The sequence below is a fragment of the Perognathus longimembris genome, chromosome 5, assembly GCF_023159225.1.
Source record: "Perognathus longimembris pacificus isolate PPM17 chromosome 5, ASM2315922v1, whole genome shotgun sequence".
Classification (NCBI taxonomy): Eukaryota; Metazoa; Chordata; class Mammalia; order Rodentia; family Heteromyidae; genus Perognathus; species Perognathus longimembris.
Genome location: NC_063165.1, coordinates 51,387,866 through 51,408,700, shown reverse-complemented (window position 1 = coordinate 51,408,700; position 20,835 = coordinate 51,387,866). Strand labels below are relative to the sequence as shown.

Genomic DNA, 20,835 nt, shown 5'->3' with positions numbered 1-20,835 from the left:
ATAGAAGAAGGAGCCAAACACCAGAGCAGAGGGCTTCATCATATTTTCAATAAAGTTATTGCAGAAAACTTCCCCAATCTCACAAGGGACCCCATCCAGGTAACTGAAGCCTATAGGACACCTGGCAGGCCAGACCCCAGAAAAGCCACGCCAAGGCACATAATATTCAAGACTTCAGATCTCAAGAATAAAGAGCAAATTTTGAATTCAGCCAAAGTGAAGAAAGAAATTTACTACAATGGGAAGAGGATCCGAATAACAGCAGACCTCTCCACACAAACCTACCACGCGCGAAGAAAGTGGAAGAACACCATCCAAGTTCTACAGGCCAACACCTTGCAACCTAGGATAAAATATCCAGCAAAGTTGGAGTTCACATTTGAGGGGAAAACCAGATCTTTCCATAGCAAAGAGGATCTAAAGGAGTATGTGAATAAAAAACCAACCCTATAGCGAATTGTAAGAGGGGAATCCCACCCAACAGAAATCGTACAGGACACACAGACAGAAGCAGAAAGAAACTACAATAGCCAGAGCCCAACAGAAAGAGCAGCTCACTAAAGACAAAAAAAAAAAAAAGGAAAAACAGCCCAACAAGAAAATGGAAGGAGGGGCTGGGGATATGACCTAGTGGCAAGAGGGCTTGCCTCGTATATATGAGGCCCTGGGTTCAATTCCCCAGCATATATACAGAAAACGGCCAGAAGTGGCACTGTGGCTCAAGTGGCAGAGTGCTAGCCTTGAGCAAAAAGAAGCCAGGGACAGTGCTCAGGCCCTGAGTCCAGTCCCCAGGACTGGTCAAAAAAAAAAAGAAAGAAAGAAAGAAAGAAAATGGAAGGAGAAAAAACACTCTTATCTTTGATCTCTTTGAATATAAATGGTATAAACACTCTGATAAAGAGGAGCAGACTGGCAGAATGAATCTGCAAACAAAAAGTTGCCATCTGTTGTCTACAAGAGACCCACCTTACAGCAAGGGACAAAAACAGGCTCCGAATGAAAGGATGGAGCAAGATCTTCCAAGCAAATGCACCTACCAAAACGGCAGGTGTAGCCATCCTGATCTCAGACAAACTGGACTTTTCATTAAAATCAACTCAAAAAGACAAAGAAGGACACTACATTTTAATACAAGGAAAAATACAGAATCAAGACATCACGGTGATAAATGTATACTTACTGAACAAAAGAGGCCCTACATATGTCAAGCAAATTCTCACAGAACTACAGAACAAGACAGACCCAAACACAATCATAGTGGGAGACTTTAATACCCCACTCTCCAAGAGACAGATCCAACACCCAGAGGATCAGCAAGGGAGCTGAGGACCTAAGTAACACCATATCCCAAATGGATCTGACAGATCTATACAGAATCTTCCACCCTACAGGAACCCAATACACCTTCTTCTCAGCAGCCCATGGATCATATTCCAAAATAGACCATGTCATAGCCCACACAAAGAACCTCAGCAAATACAAAAGTATTGATGTCATCCCATGTATTATATCTGACCACAGTGGATTAAAGGTAACCCTCAATAACAATGGTTACCACAGAGGCTATACACATTCTTGGAGGCTAAACCCCACACTGTTATCCAACACTTGGGCCACAGACCAAATTAAAGATGAAATCAATGAATTCAGAAGCCACAATGACAATGAAAATACATCACAAAGAAACCTATGGGACACAGCTAAGGCAGTACTGAGGGGCAAGATCATTGCCCTCAGCACTCACATTAAAAGAATGAAAGCAGAGCAGGTGAATAACCTCACGATGAAACTAAGACAACTGGAGAAACAAGAAATGATCGAATCTAAAATGACTAGGAGAGAGATCACAAAGATTAAAGAAGATAAATCTGATTGAAAATAGAAAGACCATTCAACAAATAAATAAGACTAAAAGCCGGTTCTTTGAGAAAATAAATAAATTGACAGACCCCTTGCAAGACTTACAAAAAAAAGAAGAGAAGAGACTCATATACTTAAAATCAGGGACTCCATCGGAAAAATAACAACAAGTATACACGATATTCAAACAATCATAAGGAGCTATTTCCAGAACCTCTACTCACTAAAAAACAATAATTTTACAGAAATGGATCAATTCTTAGAGAAGTCTAAACTACCCAAACTGAACCAAGAAGAAATAAATCAACTAAATAAACCAATAACTTACAGTGAGATACATGGGGTAATCAAGAACCTCCCAACAAAGAAAAGCCCAGGTCCAGATGGATTCACCAATGAATTCTATAAAACCTTTAGTGATGAGCTAATACCAATACTCCTCAAACTCTTCTGCAAAATAGAAACAGAGGGAGAAATCCCAAACTCATCTTATGAAGCTAATATCATACTCATTCCCAAACCAGGCAAAGACCCTACAAAAAAAAAAAGAGAACTACAGACCAATATCACTAATGAACAGAGACTCAAAGCTCCTCAATAAAATATTAGCTAACAGGATCCAGAAACTGATCAAGAAAATTATACATCATGACCAAGTAGGTTTCAACCCATAGTCACAAGGATGGTTCAACATCCGTAAATCAATCAATGTAATTCACCACATAAACAGAACTAAAATCAAGAATCACATTGTTGGGCTGGGGATATAGCCTAGTGGCAAGAGTGCCTGCCTCGGATACACGAGGCCCTACGTTCGATTCCCCAGCACCACATATACAGAAAACGGCCAGAAGCGGCGCTGTGGCTCAAGTGGCAGAGTGCTAGCCTTGAGCGGGAAGAAGCCAAGGACAGTGCTCAGGCCCTGAGTCCAAGGCCCAGGACTGGCCAAAAAAAAAAAAAAAAAAAGAATCACATTGTTATCTCAGTTGATGCCCAAAAAGCCTTTGACAAAATATAACATCCAGGGCTGGGGATATGGCCTAGTGGCAAGAGTGCCTGTCTCATATACATGAGGCCCTGGGTTCGATTCCCCAGCACCACATATATAGAAAATGGCCAGAAGTGGCGCTGTGGCTCAAGTGGCAGAGTGCTAGCCTTGAGCAAAAAGAAGCCAGGGACAGTGCTCAGGCCCTGAGTCACGAGCCCTAGGACTGGCAATAAACAAACAAACAAACAAATAAATAAAATCTCTGGAGAGAACAGGATTAGATGGAACATTCCTCAAAACAATAAAAGCCATATACAGTAGACCAACTGCTAACATCATATTAAATGGAGAGAAACTTAAATCATTCCCCCTAAACTCAGGAACAAGACAAGGATGCCCACTATCCCCACTTCTTTTCAACATAGTGTTGGAATCCCTAGCCATAGCAATAAGGCAAGAGGAGGACATCAAAGGATCCACATCAGCAAGGAAGAAATCAAGTTATCCCTATTCGCAGATGACATGATCTTATATCTGAAGGACCCAAAAACCTCAGTCCCCAAACTCCTACACCTAATAAACCTTTTTGGCAAAGTAGCAGGATACAAAATCAGTCCACAAAAGTCAGCAGCTTTTCTGTACACCAGCAATGTACAAGCAGAAAAGGAAATTATGGAAACAATTCCATTTACAGTATCCAAAAAAAGAATAAAGTACCTAGGGATCAACTTAACCAAGGACGTGACGGACCTATTTAATGAGAACTATAAAAATCTAATAAGGGAAATCAAAGAAGACACAAGGAGATGGAAAGACCTCCCATGCTCATGGGTAGGCAGAATCAATATAGTGAAAATGGCCATATTGCCCAAATTGTTATACAAATTCAATGCAATACCTATCAAAATCCCAGTCACATTCTTCACTAAAATAGAGAAAGCAACCCTTAAATTCACATGGAACAGCAAAAACCTAGAATAGCCAAAGCAATTCTAGGCAAAAAAAAAGCAGTGCAGGAGGTATCACAATACCAGACTTCAAACTCTACTACAGGGCCATCATAACATAAACAGCATGATAGTGGTATAAAAACAGACCGGAAGACCAATGGATTAGAATTGAAGATCCAGAAATAAAACCGCAGTCTTAGAGTCAGCTGATATTTGACAAAGGAGCTAAAGACATACAATGGAATAAATAGAGCCTCTTCAACTACTGGTGCTGGGAGAACTGGGCAGCCATATGCAGAAAACTCAAAGTAGACCCAAGCCTATCACCATGCACCAAGATCAACTCAAATGGATCAAGGACCTCAATATCAGACCTGAATCCTTGAAACTACTGAAGGACAGAGTAGGAAAGACGCTAGAACTTATAGGCACAGGAAGGAACTTCCTTAATAGAGTCCCAGGGGCACAACAAATAGGGGAGAGACTCGACAAATGGGACTACTACAAATTAAAAAGTTTCTGCACAGCTAAGGACATAGCCACCAAAACAGAAAGACAGCCAACCATATGGGAAAGGATATTTACCAGCACAGCAACAGACAAAGGCCTGATATCGGTCATCTACAGAGAACTCAAAAAACTAAGCCCCTCCAAGCCCAATAAACCAATTAGGAAATGGGCAAAGGAGCTAAAGAGAGACTTCACAAGAGAAGAAATAAAAATGGCAAAGAAACATATGAGGAAATGTTCAACATCCCTGGTAGTAAAGGAAATGCAAATAAAAACAACCCTGAGATACCACCTCACTCCAGTTAGAATGGCCTATACTCTGAACTCAGGCAACAACAAATGCTGGAGGGGGTGCGGGGAAAGAGGAACCCTTCTCCATTGTTGGTGGGAGTGCAAATTAGTACAACCACTTTGGAGAACAGTATGGAGGTTTCTCAAAAAGCTCAATATAGACCTACCCTATGACCCAGCCATACCACTCCTAGGCATCTATCCGGAACAGCAGGTCCCAAGATATCAAAAAGACATTTGTACTTCATGTTTATCGCAGCACAATTCACAATAGCCAAAATATGGAAACAACCCAGATGCCCCTCCACAGATGAATGGGTCCAAAAAATATGGTACCTATACACAACAGAATACTACATAGCGATTAGGAATGTTGAAATACTGTTATTTGCAGGGAAATGTTCAGAACAAATAATGTTGAGCAAGACAAGCCTAGAACACAGAAAACAAAGGGGCGTGATCTCCCTGATATATGACTGTTAAGAAAGGGTGACGGAGAGACAGTAGAGACCAGGTCTGTGAAACCAAAAACTGCTTGTCAAATGGTATTTCCCACAGGTTTGGGTCAGCGACCCTACACTATGTAACTAAAACCAAACAACTACTCAGCATATAAAGGTCAAAAATTAACCTCTCAGTGGAATACAATAACCCAAAATCTATGTATGTACGTTCATATAAGACTACTGTCTACATATTGTGTAATACTGACATTACATTTAAAGCCCTAGGTGAATTTTCTTGGGTTTGGCCACGTGGATACTGTATATGTTCTTGATACATTGTGTATTGTATATATGTCTACCTGACCTAGGGAAGGGAAAGAAAAACAGGGTGTAAGATATCACAAGAAATGTACACACTGCCCTACTATGTAACTGTACCCTTTTTGCACAACACCTTGTCAAAAAATTTGTGTTCAATTAGTAAATAAATTAAATTTTTAAAAAGTTCAAACTCCAGTTGTATGCTTAATTTATGTAGTTGAGGTTTTGCCCATATGACTCATTACTAGGTTTTCTGTATACTCTTCTTCTTTGTGATAGTTGGTTTTAGGGAATCACCATAGACACTTCCCTGTGTGTTTGCTGTGAATACCATTATAGGGGGCTGTGTCATTTTTATGTAAACTGCCCAACTCTGTCTCTCTGTCTCTCTGCCTTTCTTTTTTTTTCTTCTTGCTTGCTTGCTGCAATCCCCTTGAGTTCTGATTACTTTGGTAAGTGTTCTCTCTCCTCTGTAGAAAAAAGGCTTGACTTAGACTAAAAGAAATACCAGAAAACAAAAGGCTGTTATAGTCACAAACCTGAATGTCCATAATGTGTATGTGTGTGTGTCTCCAGTGTATTCATGGTTACTTTTTGTGTGTCTTTAAGTAGTTTGTTGTATGTTTTAACCAAGGATTAGTGAGATACAAATAGGAATCATGCTGGACAGTGTCAGGCCAGAGATCTCACTACCCCTTGCCTGTGTTTTGGCTGTGTGGATTGTACTTCAGAGTTCTCAAAGAAAGGAGCCTAGTTCCAGAGAAGAGCCTGCTTCCTTTTGCAAACGTGTTTAGATGTAGTTCATGTTGATCATAACCCTTGGGATTCAACATGTTATTTCTGACTAATAAGGGCCAGATAAGAGGAAAACCAGAGGCTGTATGTGACAGAGTGTTAGGGTGGCAGGTCACATTTCAAAATGCCAACAGACAGTTCAAGGTTCACAATTTAAAGGTGATAATATAGCTCTTCGAAGCAAGTAGACTCACTAATGACTCATTTTCCAAATTAAGTACTTTGCTCAGATATCTGATCATATTGATTACATTACCCAGCTTGTTACTAATTTATCTACATACCATTTGTGATACATTAAAGATGAAAATGTGTGTAGTAGTAGGCTGGGGTATAGTTGCAAGGTAGAGTCTGTGCCCTAGATTCAATCTCCAACACTAATATAGAAAAGGAAAAGAGAGAGAATATGTAGAGACTTAGATAATGAAAGAATATTTATAATATATTATTTATAAGTGTGTGTGTGTGTGTGTGTGTGTGTGTGTGTGTGTGTGTGTGTGTGTGCTGGTCCTGTGGTTTGAACTCAGGGACTGGATGCTGTCCCTGAGCTTTTTTGCTCAAAGCTAGCTCGTTACCACTTAAGCCACAGCTCTATTCCAGCTCTTTGGGTAGTTAATTGAAGATAAGAATTTCATGGACTTTCCTACCCAGGCTTTGAACTATGATCCTCAGATTTAGCCTCTTGAGTAGCAAGGATTACAGATGTGAGTCACCAGTGCCTGGCTAAGAGAAAACATACTTAATGTTTCCAAATTAAAAAAAATTTTAATTGAAAGACACTGACTAATCTAATGTTTAAAATTTTGGTAAATAATTTTATAATTAGGTCATGTTTTAGATTATCTTCTATACCGTATATGAAGAAATTAAGAAATAAATTAAAGTCACAGACACTGAGAAATAAAGTCCCCTACATCTAAAGAGATGATTAGTGGTAGAATTAGTTAAATCTAATCTTTCCATCTTCGTATGTTTTTCTCCCTAGAGTAGTGCTGCTCCTTGTAGACTTGACTGAGAAACAATATAAGGCTCTTTGCAAAATTACTCCAGTTTAGGTAGAACAAACAGTTATAAACTAATTGATGGATTTTGCCAGTCTAATTTGATCTCTTGTTTTTCTCTTACATCTCTTTCTGTCTGTTCTGTTTTGTGTTAAATAATCAAGTAGCTGACTATTCATGCCAGTACGGGACGAGGAATAAATCAATAATAAGAAATCTACACACGTTCAGTGAAATCGGATTCAATACTGGTACAAGGGATTAGCCCTCCTATACTCCTCTCACCCATTCTCCAAGGTTTTCACGAGGCAAATTATAATCTAGCACAAAATTAGAGAGAAAAAATATGACTTATGAGATCAGCCTTGCAAATCTTTTGGAAGATGAGAAAAATAAGCAGTATAATTATCAGAGAAAGGAAGGAAAAGAATTAGAAAGCAATGAAAATCTGTTAGAGACAAAATGGCTTCTAGTGACAGCTATTTGGGAGCATATCTCAAGAGAGAAAATTGAAATACAGGCTTGTCCTGCCTACAAGAGACATCTGGTTACTTAGCTAGTAGCTGAGACAACAGTTGCCAGTCTGGGTATGGTTTGCCTGATCAATAGCCACTTGGTAAAAGAATGCCTGACTTTGCTTTCTCCCCAGACTAGTTCAACAGTGGCCCCTCCTGGCCTTTGGTTAGAATACCACCAGAGTTTGCCGAAGATCTGAAATCTTAGGGAACTGGTGTCGAAGAGGCTGGGCAAACACTGCAGGGAACAAGAGGCATATGAAGAGTTGGCTCCGTGGTGCTGGACCTAATTAAAAACTGTGCTGGCAAACAACCATTCAATCAATGACATTCTCTGCTTTTGCCACCATCCAGGCAATAGATTTTTCTGAGCTGAAACTCGCCATCTTACTTTGCCCTGGCTATCTAAAGCCTTGGGTTTCATTCCTAGCACCAGAAGAAAAAAAATCTATTATATTATTCTGTTTTTCATTGAAGTAACTCAAAACTTTAGCTTCCTATATTATAAAACAGTATATCCCCATGTATTGACATCCGTAAAGTTAACAATGGTCTCACAGCTACCTCATAGCCCTTTACAGACAACCAGGATTGCCAGTTTCTTGTGGGTATCTGGAAACCTGGTTTGAATGTTCTCTCATTTGTGTCAGGTGTATTATGGTATATTTAGCTTTCCACTGAAATTTAGGTTGTTTCCAAACCTTTGTTGTCACAAACAATGCTGCTTTGAATAATATACACATTTATATCTGTTGGATAAATTCCTAGCACTGAAATAGTTGTATTGAGCATTCATCATTTACTGGTTTGGTTTAGTTTGTTTCTTGAGACAGGGTTTTGCTCAGTAGCGCAGGCTGGCCTCAGACTTTGAATGCTTATGCTTCAGCCTCCCACGTGTGTGTGTGTGTGGGGGGGGGGGTGATTATAGGTACATGCCACCACACTCACCTCCGTCATTTATTTCTTGATAAGTATTACCTAGTTTTTCTTGACATTCATAGATAATTTCTACCATCCATGTAGATATAATGTCTCAGTCTAAAAGCTCCATATAGACATGTATCTTTTCACCACCTTCAGATTTGTCATTCTGTTGTGGCTGTGGTTTTTCTTTCCTAGCATGAAAGAGATGCTTCCACTGCTATTTTTCTATTGCCATAGTGAAATACCTTCCTTTATTCACATAGTAGAAACAATAAATTACTTGTACTCCTTAGATTTATAATTTGAAGCATAATAAGTATTATGTCATGTGTTCATTTGGCTTTGGAATTCATTTTATAGCCCAGTAGTCAATTTCTTGGCTTCTTTTTCACCACCACAAAAAGATAGTTGACTTTCATTTTTATTCCCATTAATGGAGAGAGGAAATGATATAATGAAAAGTCCTAAAATGCTTGTGTTTGAATGTAAGTACTTAGTATAACCATCCTAAATTAAGAAAGTGTAACATGGTTTTTATTAGAAAGGAGAAATGCTTTAAGGAACTTGGTTATCACAGAGCGAGCATTGAAGGGTAAGCCAGAGAATGGGAGACAGTGGTTGATAACTGGTCCACATATGTGCTCACTCTCTTTTTTTTTCATTTGTAGCCCCCTGCATCACTCCTGACTCTAGCCAGTAGTAGAGAGGTTTATTTTCAAAGGAAAACACTGGTTATTAGTAATCAAGGCTGACTGAAATGGAGAGAGTATGCAATACAGTCAGAAGTTTGATTATAGAAGCAATTATCTATAACATAAATAATATATAAAGTATATCCCATATATAAAATATCCAAATAAAAATATACATAATATAAATAATATATAAAATATAACTCAGGATTGAGATATTTGATATAATCAGGCCAACAGAGAGTTAATAGAAATGATGGAGAATATGAATAGAGTGCATTTACTCAGGGAAAATTGTGATACTGCTTTTCACAGTGTCAACCTACTTGCCTAAACAGATGGTACACTCACAAATTCCATTTTTATCGCTTGCACATGAGGTATTGAATACATATATTTTTGTGATGAATTCTTTCATTTGAATTTAGGTGAGCGGCCTGTGAGAGTTTATGCAGATGGAATATTTGACTTGTTTCATTCTGGTCATGCCCGGGCTCTGATGCAAGCAAAGAACCTTTTCCCTAATACATACCTCATTGTCGGAGGTAAGGCAACGCCTGACAACTAGGTGCTACCCAGTGGTCTTTGTCTCTGTTTTATCTGTATCACCTGAGCACATGGCCTTTATGTATGTTTTTCAATGGAGGATGTATAAAATGTCAAGTCTACATGGTCTCCAGCTTTAGCCTGGAGAGAGGAGCTGCAGACTCAGTGACCTGAGATGTCCAATATTTCCCTCGTGTTAACTGAGTTTCTGCCGTCATGGGTGCAGCACTCACTCACTGATCCTGATTCCTTCTCAAGAACAGCATTTACTCTAGATATCCATTCATCATTTCTTTTTTATTTTTTTTTGGCCAGTCCCGGGGCTTGGACTCAGGGCCTGAGCACTGTCCCTGGCTTCTTTTTGCTCAAGGCTAGCACTCTGCCACTTGAGCCACAGTGCCACTTCTGGCCGTTTTCTGTATATGTGGTGCTGGGGAATTGAACCCAGGGCCTCATGTATACGAGGCAAGCACTCTTGCCACTAGGCCATATCCCCAGCCCCCATTGATCATTTCTTAATCCACCACAGTACAGTAGTTATATGGTCCAAGTCCAGTCTTATAAAAATGAAATGGGAGAACATTTTAAAAACCTTGATTGATGTGGAGATGTGCAGCAGATTCATTTTAGCAAAGATCTGGGATCTTGTCTTCTCCAAAGTGTGAAAATAATATTGAATGAATGTTAGAAAGAAAAATAACCAACCTTTTGGTAGATAGAGCACTAGCCAATGAGTGAACGTGATAGGTACTGAATTTGAGTTTTGATCTTGGACCTAAAAACAGAAAAGAAAAAAAAATTCAGTGAATGTTGCTCCCATAGGTGGGTCTAGGATTAGGAAAACATTGCTACCCAGACTGAATAATATCCAGCTTTCCTCTGGTGGGGAAGTTGGTTGTCCTCGGAAGTGGGAGAAGATGGGAAAAGTGGGTAACTGAGGAAGGATAAACAGAGGAGACCTGACTTCAGCTTTCTGATGTGGTGAACCCAGTCTGCAGTGATGAGCTGACGCACAACTTCAAAGGCTTCACAGTGATGAATGAAAACGAGCGCTACGATGCTGTGCAACACTGCCGCTATGTGGATGAGGTGGTGAGGAACGCCCCCTGGACTCTGACGCCCGAGTTCCTGGCAGAACACCGGGTAAGCAGCTGGCCATAAACCATTCCATGTCGACAATCCCCTCAAGATTCAAGGCTTCTGGCACGTGGGCTTAATTTTCCATAGCCCTGTTTTCCTTGTGCCTTCTGTATAGGTTTTATATCACATAGGTGATAGCAGTGATTATTATGAACACTAGTAATCATCTGAACATGTGTATGAAGGATGATGGTTTACAAGCACTTTTATAACCATTATACACCATTTGCTCTCCACAACAATCTTGCAGGGTGATATATATATAAAATAAAGTTCAGGTTGCACCATTAGCAGAGCCACAATTGAACTGTCAATTGCAAGGTGTCTTTTCTACACTCTATGTGTGTCCCCTAGAGCATATCAATCTCTTCAGAAAAACCACCACCCTCACCACCATATACTCTCAACAAGTTCACATTTTCAGGAAACAAGATTAGCAGAGATTTCTCTTTTATCAATTGAAGTTCTATTTCAGGGCTTTGATTTTGTTCTAGAAATTGTATGGGCTCAGAAACTTTTACTCAAGGAGTAATCATTGTAAAACTCCTTTCCTCCTTTAAATTCTTCCTCATTAGAGCACTACATGTCCTATAAAAAAAAGACATAAAAGAAGAAATAGATCTGTCCAGCTAGTTTGAAGGCCCTCAAGAATGCAAGTCTCTTACCAGTTCTTTGCAGGGCTATATGAAAGTTGAGGAATTGTTCAGAAAAGCAGAAAGAACAAAGGCAGCCAAAGTGCTTCTAAAATTGTACTTGGGTGGGCTTGAAGCTAGGGGATCTTTGGGTACTTATTATAACCCTGTAATGTTAGGACATACCTTTTCTGGCCCTGTGGTTTTTCTTCCACCAACACTTAACAGGCATGGTACCAAGATTGATGGACAAGACTGTTTTGAGCAATGCAAAGAGGCAAGCCTCAGCAGAAGTGGTTGTATGGGGAACTACTGACATCTCCTCTCCCCTTATGATCAGTATATCTCACACACATCTTGCCTATCATCTTTTTTTGTTGTTGTTATATAGGCACTCTTAAGATGCCATTTAACAAAAGTTTATGAATACAATATATCTTGATCCATGCAACTCCTTTCAACATTATCACCCTTGCCTACCATTCTGTACTTTGCTCCCTTTGGCCCCTGACAGGTTGTTCATGAGTATTTGAGATGTGAGCATGCTTCACACTAGTTGTGAGTAGTTTGTTGGCAATTAATCAGCAAAGCCCTATAGTCTATTTCGTGGCAGTAAGTGAGATTTACCGTGTCTCTTAAAAAATGATCGAAGCCAGACACAAGTGGCTCACATCTAAGTTTTCTAGACTCCCATCTTCAAAATAACCAGGAAAAAAGTCAGGCTGAAGGCATGGCTTATGTGAGCTGAAAGAGAGCCTAGTGAGTATGAGGCCCTGCCTTTAAACCTTGTACTGGTGATCTGGTAAACCAGTGCCACTAATCTCTTCCCACTCTTGCAACAGCTTTTGAGAGTTACTGATGATAAATACAGAAACTAAAGGTCCTTTCAGAGCTCTGGGCTTGTTTGTTTTTAGGATAAATGCATTTATCTAGTGAGAAAGCTCTGGGTTTCTGTTTTTATTTTCTGCCAGTGACACATATAATACTTATTGAATCCTTTATTTAACCAGTCCTTATAGACTCAGGAAGATGTGGCGATTTCCTACTTTCTTGGCTTCCATCTACTAATCTAGCTCATAGGAAATCTTGTCTCATTGGTCACACCATTGACACTGGTACATGGAGTGGGTCTAGCATTTCTAGTAGATTGGGAGAAATATCTAGAACAGAAACTGGATAGCTTCAGAGCTATAATTGATGGTAATTTTGTGAATGGATTTTGGAATTTGTGAAGAAAAAAGAGATAGAAAATGTCAATCTGAGGCCTAGCCTCTGCTTATTGTACTTTAAGAATATTTACAGATTTGTTGTTATTATTATTTTATTTATTCATTTTTTTTGCCAGTCCTGGGGCTTTGACTCAGGGCCTGAGCACTGTCCCTGGCTTCTTTTTGCTCAAGGCTAGCACTCTGCCACTTGAACCACAGTGCTACTTCTGGCTGTTTTCTATATACATGGTGCTGGGGAATCAAACCCAGGGCTTCATGTATATGAGGCAAGCACTCTTGCCACTAGGCCATATCCCCAGCCCTTGTTATTATTATTTTATACTACTTATTTTGGGGGGATTTCATTGTCGTACTTCCATGTACTTGGTGGCCTTTTTTTTTGGGGGGGGGGTGCTGGCACTAGGACTTGAACTCAGGGCATTATCTTTTAGCTGTTTGGTTCAAGGCTGGTGTTCTATCACTTGAGCCACAGCTCTACTTTTGGCTTTTTGGTAGTTAAGTGGAGATGAGTCTCACAGACTTTCTTGCCCCAGCTGGCTTCGAATTGTGATTCTTAGTCTCAGCCTTCTGAGTAGCTAGATTACAGGTATGAGCCGCCAATGCCCAGCTTAGGACTCTTTCTTTTTTTGCTGTTGTTGGTTGTGGGGCTTGAACTCTGGGCCTGGCGCTATTCCTGAGCTCTTCAGCTCAAAGCTAGCGTTCTACCACCTGAGCCACAGTGTCACTTCCTTAGGGATCTTTCTGAATGACAGTTTTCCCAGGTTTGAAATGTCTCCTTGTTGTCAGATTGATTTTGTAGCCCATGATGACATTCCATACTCTTCTGCCGGGAGTGACGATGTTTATAAGCACATCAAGGAAGCGGGTGAGTAAGCTGATGTCCGTCCTCACTTTACAGGGTCTCGGGAAGCTGTAGAGGTTCAGCTATATCACTACTTCACAGAGGAAAGTCATACACTGAAAAATTCATCATCCCCTGTTCACACTTTGGGTAACTGTATGGGTAACATAGCTCTGACATCCATCAATTCTCGGTCTAAATTTTGATGTCTCTCTAGTTTCAGGAAGCTCTTCCCCAGCCCAATACTTTCCTTAATATTGGGGCCATGTAGGTCTTCCTTTTTCTTTCTTGTGGCTCTTGATTTAGCCCTCATTCTGTATGCCATTGTCTGTAGACTTCACTTAGTATTAGTGGGGTATGTTTCCTGAGAAATAGAAAGGAGAGTTGTGTTTTCATTTACTCCTTCTGCCTGAGCATACCATAATCTTACAGTGTTTTTCCTTATGTGTTCTGGAGGTAGGCATGTTTGCTCCAACACAGAGGACAGAAGGTATCTCCACATCAGACATTATCACCCGAATTGTCCGAGATTATGATGTGTATGCAAGACGGAACCTACAGAGGGGCTACACAGCAAAAGAGCTCAACGTCAGCTTTATCAATGTGAGTTCCAACCTTGGTTCCTTAGGATACTTGTTGCTTCCCACTCCATCTGAGCTGAACATGCTTTTCATATGTGCTGCAATTATCATTCCCCAATGCCTCTTTACGGGGAGTACTATGTGGAGCATTTTACAAAGAGTAAAGCAGAGGTCCTTTCTGCCCTGATGGTCTAATACCAACATATTTATATAAAGACAAGTGGCCAGTCAAATAAGTAAATAAGATGGTATAACATATAATATATTTATAGCAATGCATTTAAAATTATGGCTCTTTTTTTTTTATTCTTTGGTGGTACTGGGGTTTGAACTCAAGGCTTTCCATTTGCTAGCAAGTGGTCTGCCACTTAAACCATTCCCCTTCCCCTTTTGGCTTTATTTATTTTTTCAGATAGGGTCTTGAATTTTTGCCTGGGCCAACCTTGGACCTTGATCTTTCTCCCTGTGCCTCCCAGTGCCTGACATTATAGGCATGTGCCCTTGCCCCCTGTGTAATGGTTGAGAAAGGGTCTTACTAACTTTTTGCCTGGATGGGACTGGACTTCAGTCCTCTTGATCTCTGGAGTAGCTGGGATTATAGGCATGAAACTGTTTTAAAATCAGATAACAACTATGGATCCTTTCTCTGTGTGGATAGTAACCTACATTTTGTATGCAGCTTCCCCACATGAGCCCAACTTTGAGAATCTGACTTCTGAAAACTTAAGTTAAAACCAGGCATGGTTGTAAATGCCTGTTATCCTAACACTTGGAAGGCAGATGGGAGAAATACAAGTTCATGGACAGCCTGAACCACAAAGAAATCACTTAATTAAATTAAACACAAAGAAACCATCAAGCAAAAACACAACAAAAGTTTAAGTTACATTTTCCCACTGTGGTCATGTTGTGTCCTGTGCATGGGTCTCAGGAATGGAGAACAGAATCCTTTGAAATAATGAATCAAAATAAATCCCTTGTCCCTTAAAAAAAAGTTTAAGTTTACCTTTGTCTAATGTCCATATCTTTTTGGTTTTTTTATGATTAATTAAATTTTATTGGCAAAGTGTTGTGCAAAAGGGGTACAGTTACATAATAAGGTAGTGAGTACATTTCTTGTGATATCTTACACCCTCATTTTTCTTTCCCTTCCCTAGATCAGGTAGGCATATATGTAATATCCAGTGTACCAAAATCATATACAGTAATCATGTAGGGTATGCCAAAGGAAATTCACCTAGAACTTTAAAGGTAACATCAACAATAGAATCCTCCTGTGTCCTTCTCTTGGAGTTGTTTATGCTTATCCTTGTCTTATATGATCATGTGTACATAGCTGTTGAGCTATTGTGCTCCACTGATAGGTCTATTCTAGACTTTTTTATGTTTAGTAGTTGTTTGGTTTTAGATACATAATGTAAGGTAGCTGACCCAAACATGTGGAAATAACATTTGAAAAGAGGTTTGTTGTTTTGCAGATCTGGTCTCTACTGTCCCCCCTCCCCACCCTAACAGTCATATATCAAGGAAACCATGCCCCTTTGTTCTCTGTGTTCTAGGCTTGTCTTGCTCAACATTATTTGTTCAAGTTCTGACCATTTCACTACGAATACCAGTATTTTATCATTTCTAATTGCTATGTAGTATTCCATTGTGTATAGGTACCACATGTTTTGTATCCATTCATCTATAGTGGGGCATCTGGGTTGTTTCCATATTTTGGCTATTGTGAATTGTGCAGTGATAAACATGGATGTGCAGATATCTTTTTTTTTGGCACCAAATTAGAACAATTTTATTATTTAACATAATAGCAATGTATATACATTATCCTCCCAAATAAGAAACAATTTGATTCCAAAGTTTAAAATGTAGTTTCCAAATGAAAAATTGGAGACAGAGTCCCTTTTTTTTTTTTTTTTTTGCCAGTCCTGGGGCTTGGACTCAGGGCCTGAGCACTGTCCCTGGCTTCTTTTTTGCTCAAGTTTAGCACTTTGCCACTTGAGCCACAGTGCCACCTCTGGCCATTTTCTGTATATGTGGTGCTGGGGAATTGAACCCAGGGCTTCATGTATACAAGGCAAGCACTCTTGCCACTAGGCCGTATCCCTAGCCAGAAATAATTTTTTTGTTTGCTTTTGGGTTTGGTTTTTTTTTTTTTTTGCCAGTCCTGGGGCTTGAACTCAGGGCCTGAGCACTGTCCCTGGCTTCTTTTTGCACTTGAGCCACAGCGCCACTTCCAGGTTTTATCTATATATGTGGTGCTGAGGAATCGAACCCAGGGCTTCATGTATACAAGGCGAGCACTTTACCACTAGGCCATATTCCCAGTCAGATATCTTTATGATATCCTGAGACCTGTTGTTCAGGATAGATGCCTAGGAGTGGTATGGCTGGGTCATAGGGTAGGTCTATGCTGAGCTTTTTGAGGAACCTCCATACTGTTCTCCAAGTGGTTGTACTAATTTGCACTCCCACCAACAGTGGAGAAGGGTTTCTCTTTCACTGCATCCCCTCCAGCATTTGTTGTTGCTTGAGTTCAAAGTATAGGCTATTCTAACTGGAGTGAGGTGGTATCTCAGGGTTGTTTTTATTTACATTTCCTTTACTACCAGGGATGTTGAACATTTCCTCCTATGTTTCTTTGCCATTAGAAATGCCATATCTTTTGTATAAAAAGTTATACCTCAAGAAAATTTATTTAAAAGGAGAAAGCTATTAAATATATCATCTACACAGGGAGTTAACCCTGTTTCTTCACCTGCTCCTAGCTCTATGAATGAGTAAGCTGCTGTTGGTGGTATATGCCTGTAATCAAGGAGCTAAGACAGGAAGATCTCAAGTTCAAGGTTAACCTGGGTTACATAGCAAGACCTTGCCTTAATAAATAAATAAAGCAAGGAAAATAACAAGTAAAGGAGGGTGGCTGAGTGGTAGAGTGCTTGCCTACCACATGTAAGGCCCTGGATTTGATCCTCAGCACCACAAAACAAAATTCTAAACATATTTGTTTTCTTCTCCATTTCTTTCTGTTCTATCTTCCTTCTCCTCTTCTTCCATTTTGGTGTTAGAGATTGAAACCAGGGACTTGTGCAACTAAGCACATTAAGTTGAGCTGCAGCCTTTCCCTTTATTCTTTATGACCTGGAAATTAAGAGAATACTTTTATTTGTCATTTGTGGGGCTTGAACTCAGGGTCTGGGTGCCATCCCTGAGCTTTTTTGCTCAAAGCTAGTGCTTTGAGCCATAGAGCCACTTCCAGTTCTCTTGTGGTTAATTGAAGATAAGAGTCTCATGGACTTTCCTGCCCTGGCTGGCTTCAAACTGTGATCCTCAGATTTCAGCCTCCTGAGTAGCTAAATTACAGGCATGAGCCAAAAATGCTTTTCATTTGATTAAATATCCCTCCTTCTTCATTAGAGGGATCATACCACATCTATTACCTTTGGAAAAGTTGGGAGGATCAAAGAGTATCATCTTGGCTGGGAATGTGGCTTAATGGTAGAGTGTTTGCCTTACATGCATGAGGCCCTGAGTTCTATTCCTCTGCACCACATAAACAGAAAAGGCCAGAAGTGGCGCTATTGCTCAAGCGGTAGAGTGCTAGCCTTGAGCAAAAAGAAGTTAGGGACAGCACTCAGGCCCTGAGTCCAAGCCCCAGGACTGGCAACAACAAAGAGTATCATCTTTATTTTACAAATGAGCAAATGGATACCCAAATACTAAAAAATGTAAAATCATAGTGTAACCCAGTATAATAAATTCATTAATTAAATAAATAAAGATCTAGTACTTCTTTCAACCTCTTACAGTTGCCGTAATCTTGATGATGTTGGACAGTGATCTTGTTGCTGCCTGTACTCTCCATTTTGAATCATGTTGGCCATGTTCATATTCCAAAATTTGGTTTTATCTTAAAACAGTCTGAATAGGTGACCATCCACAGCCTGTCTTTTCGGTGACCATGTTAAATATATATAAGGTAGATGAAAGCAAAACAAAATGCTAAAGAGTGAGAAAGATATCAATGGTCATTTCTTTGTTTCTCCTTTGGTCTAGAAGGATCAGGATGGGCATTATTTGTGAAAAAAGTTATGTCTTTACCTAGGAGAAGAAATACCACTTGCAGGAACGTGTTGACAAAGTAAAGAAGAAAGTGAAAGATGTGGAGGAGAAGTCAAAAGAATTTGTTCAGAAGGTAGAGGAGAAAAGCATTGATCTCATTCAGAAATGGGAGGAGAAGTCCCGAGAATTCATTGGAAGTTTCCTGGAAATGTTTGGTCCAGAAGGAGCACTGGTAAGGTTCTCTCCTCCTGGACAACTGGAGGAATTCCAGTGCTGTGGGAAGAAGAGCAGAACCCTGGAGCGGACAGGGACTCAACATGACGAGTTATCATGCCTGTTTCCCTTTACCTGGCCAGAACCGTGTTTTAACTGTCCCTCCAAAGTTCTTTAAAATCTTTTCAGAAAGAAGGTACATATTTATCTAAATAGTTCTGCCAGCTCAGCATTCACTTAGAAATCCAGTGACAAGATCAGTGAGTGGCCTTGCCTAGATTATTTCTACTGTAAAGTTTTACTTGAAGGAACGAAAGAATGGAGAACTTTACAGTACAAAGGAAGTTGCCTTCGCTGCACGGAGCCACAGGAACCTTGTAAGGTGGGAGTTCTCACATTGAGAATTCGCAGAAGAGTTCCCCCCCCCCCCAACAATCCTAGCTTAAACATCAGGAAGGAACTGATTGTGGGGGTGTTTGGATACTAGAACAAACAATGTGGGAAGAATATGTAATTTTCCTTTCAGAGAACTTGAAAACTGCGTTATATAACCTTTCGCCCAATTTAATTACTCTGTTTTGGCCTGGAACCCTCAAAATATTCCCATGATGCTGGGAATATGGCCTAGTGGTAGAGAGCTTGCCTCGTATACATGAAGCCCTGGGTTCAATTCCCCAGCACCACATATATAGAAAACGGCCAGAAGTGGCGCTGTGGCTCAAGTGGCAAAGTGCTAGCCTTGAGCAAAAGGACGCCAGGGACAATGCTCAGGCCCTGAGTTCAAGGCCCAGGAATGGAAAAAAAAAAAAATCCCCATGATATAGAAGCCAAGGATTTGGTGGCTGTGGGTAACAAGTGAGAACCATGAAATAAATCGTACAGCATGGACCACTTTAGGGAAGAAATCACTTGGAATTACAGCCGTGTCCCTGCTGTGGCTCAGTCACTCATGTTTAATGCTGCAGGGCTTGCAGGTATAGCACAGTGATAGAGGGTTTGCCTGGCATATGTGAGGCTTTGGCTTACTCCCTAGCAATGAATAAAGAAATGTGGAAGGGGCACTCGTGGTCAGTTGGAGGCTGCAGTGCTCCAGTGGTGATTTAACATGAGCCATACAAATCTCAAACTCTTCTTTTTGTCTCCCTTAGAAACACATGCTGAAAGAAGGAAAAGGCCGGATGCTGCAAGCCATCAGTCCGAAGCAGAGTCCCAGCAGCAGCCCTACTCGAGAACGCTCCCCATCCCCCTCTTTCCGCTGGCCCTTCTCGGGCAAGACTTCCCCACCTTCCTCCCCAGCAAATATTTCTCGGCGCAAGGCTGCAGCCTATGATATCAGTGAGGATGAAGACGACTAACTTTTCTTCCCTCGTTTCTTTTCCCTCCCTCTGTCCCATCACCTTCAGAAGCGCTCTGTTGAATTCCACGTTCTGATCCCAACACTAAACCTAAGGACAACTACAAAGGAAAAGACAGCCGGGGCAAGAGGAGCTGAGGATGGGGAAACCCAAACAGCCCATCCTTTGACAGCCAGTCACCTACACCAAGGAGACTGAGTGTGCCTCAGAAGCCTGTTGCGCATCCTTCTGCCCTCCCCAAGGACTTTGCGTTACTGTTATGTTCATGTGATCTTGACAGGGAAATTGTCATTTTTATTAATTTTTTTAAAACTTAGCCTTTCAAATATAGTAAGTAGAACTAATTTTTTGCCCCTGAGGAGTGGGCAGAAGAAGGAAGCGGTGTAATACCCAGAGGCCTTTTCTTCCTAACACACTGTAGCGCTTGCCCTCTGTTCTGAAGCAAAGGGGCTGGCCAAGTCCAAGCGATGAGCCATGCTGATGGGGAATTTGGAGGGAAGATAAGCATTTTGCTTACCTTAAAAAAAAAAAAAAAAAAAAGATCAAACCGAATTAGTTACAAATCCCCTAAGTGAGCTGCTGGCGTGTGTGTGTGTGTGTGTGTGTGTGTGTGTGTGTGTGTGTGTGTGTCAGCATGGCTGTGGGAGTGAGGAGATGGGAGTCTGACTTTTCCTCCCTGAGGAGGTTCTTGCTGGACCCACTGGGGTCCATGACGATGCTGATGGGGAGGGAACCAAGCCACATAGCCTCAGCATCAGTGTCTCTACTGTGTTTATCTTCGCAGAAAATTGTCACTCTTCCTGTCAAGAAAGGCACACTGAGAGTTACTGTAACTGGGAGGGGGAGTGGAGAAGACTCAATCTACACATTCGTGTAAATTCAGTTCCTGCTGGAATTAAGTCAGTGCTATTACCCAGCTTTATACAAATGAGATCTTGTA

The 20,835-nt window shown here is 40.6% G+C and overlaps 1 protein-coding gene across 4 annotated transcripts in view; it reads left to right on the top strand.

Annotated features, from left to right (window-relative positions):
• Positions 1 to 20,306, top strand: part of Pcyt1a (phosphate cytidylyltransferase 1A, choline) — a 57,564-nt gene extending 37,258 nt beyond the window's left edge. For all 4 annotated transcript variants that reach the window (XM_048346854.1, XM_048346855.1, XM_048346856.1 and 1 more), the window contains exons 4-9: positions 9,722 to 9,838; positions 10,831 to 10,982; positions 13,627 to 13,705; positions 14,142 to 14,284; positions 18,371 to 18,559; positions 19,689 to 20,306. In XM_048346854.1, coding sequence (XP_048202811.1) covers positions 9,722 to 9,838; positions 10,831 to 10,982; positions 13,627 to 13,705; positions 14,142 to 14,284; positions 18,371 to 18,559; positions 19,689 to 19,895 — 887 coding nt within the window. In that variant the 3' untranslated portion in view covers positions 19,896 to 20,306. The remainder of the gene's footprint in view (positions 1 to 9,721; positions 9,839 to 10,830; positions 10,983 to 13,626; positions 13,706 to 14,141; positions 14,285 to 18,370; positions 18,560 to 19,688) is intronic.
• The last annotated feature ends 529 nt before the right edge of the window (positions 20,307 to 20,835 follow it).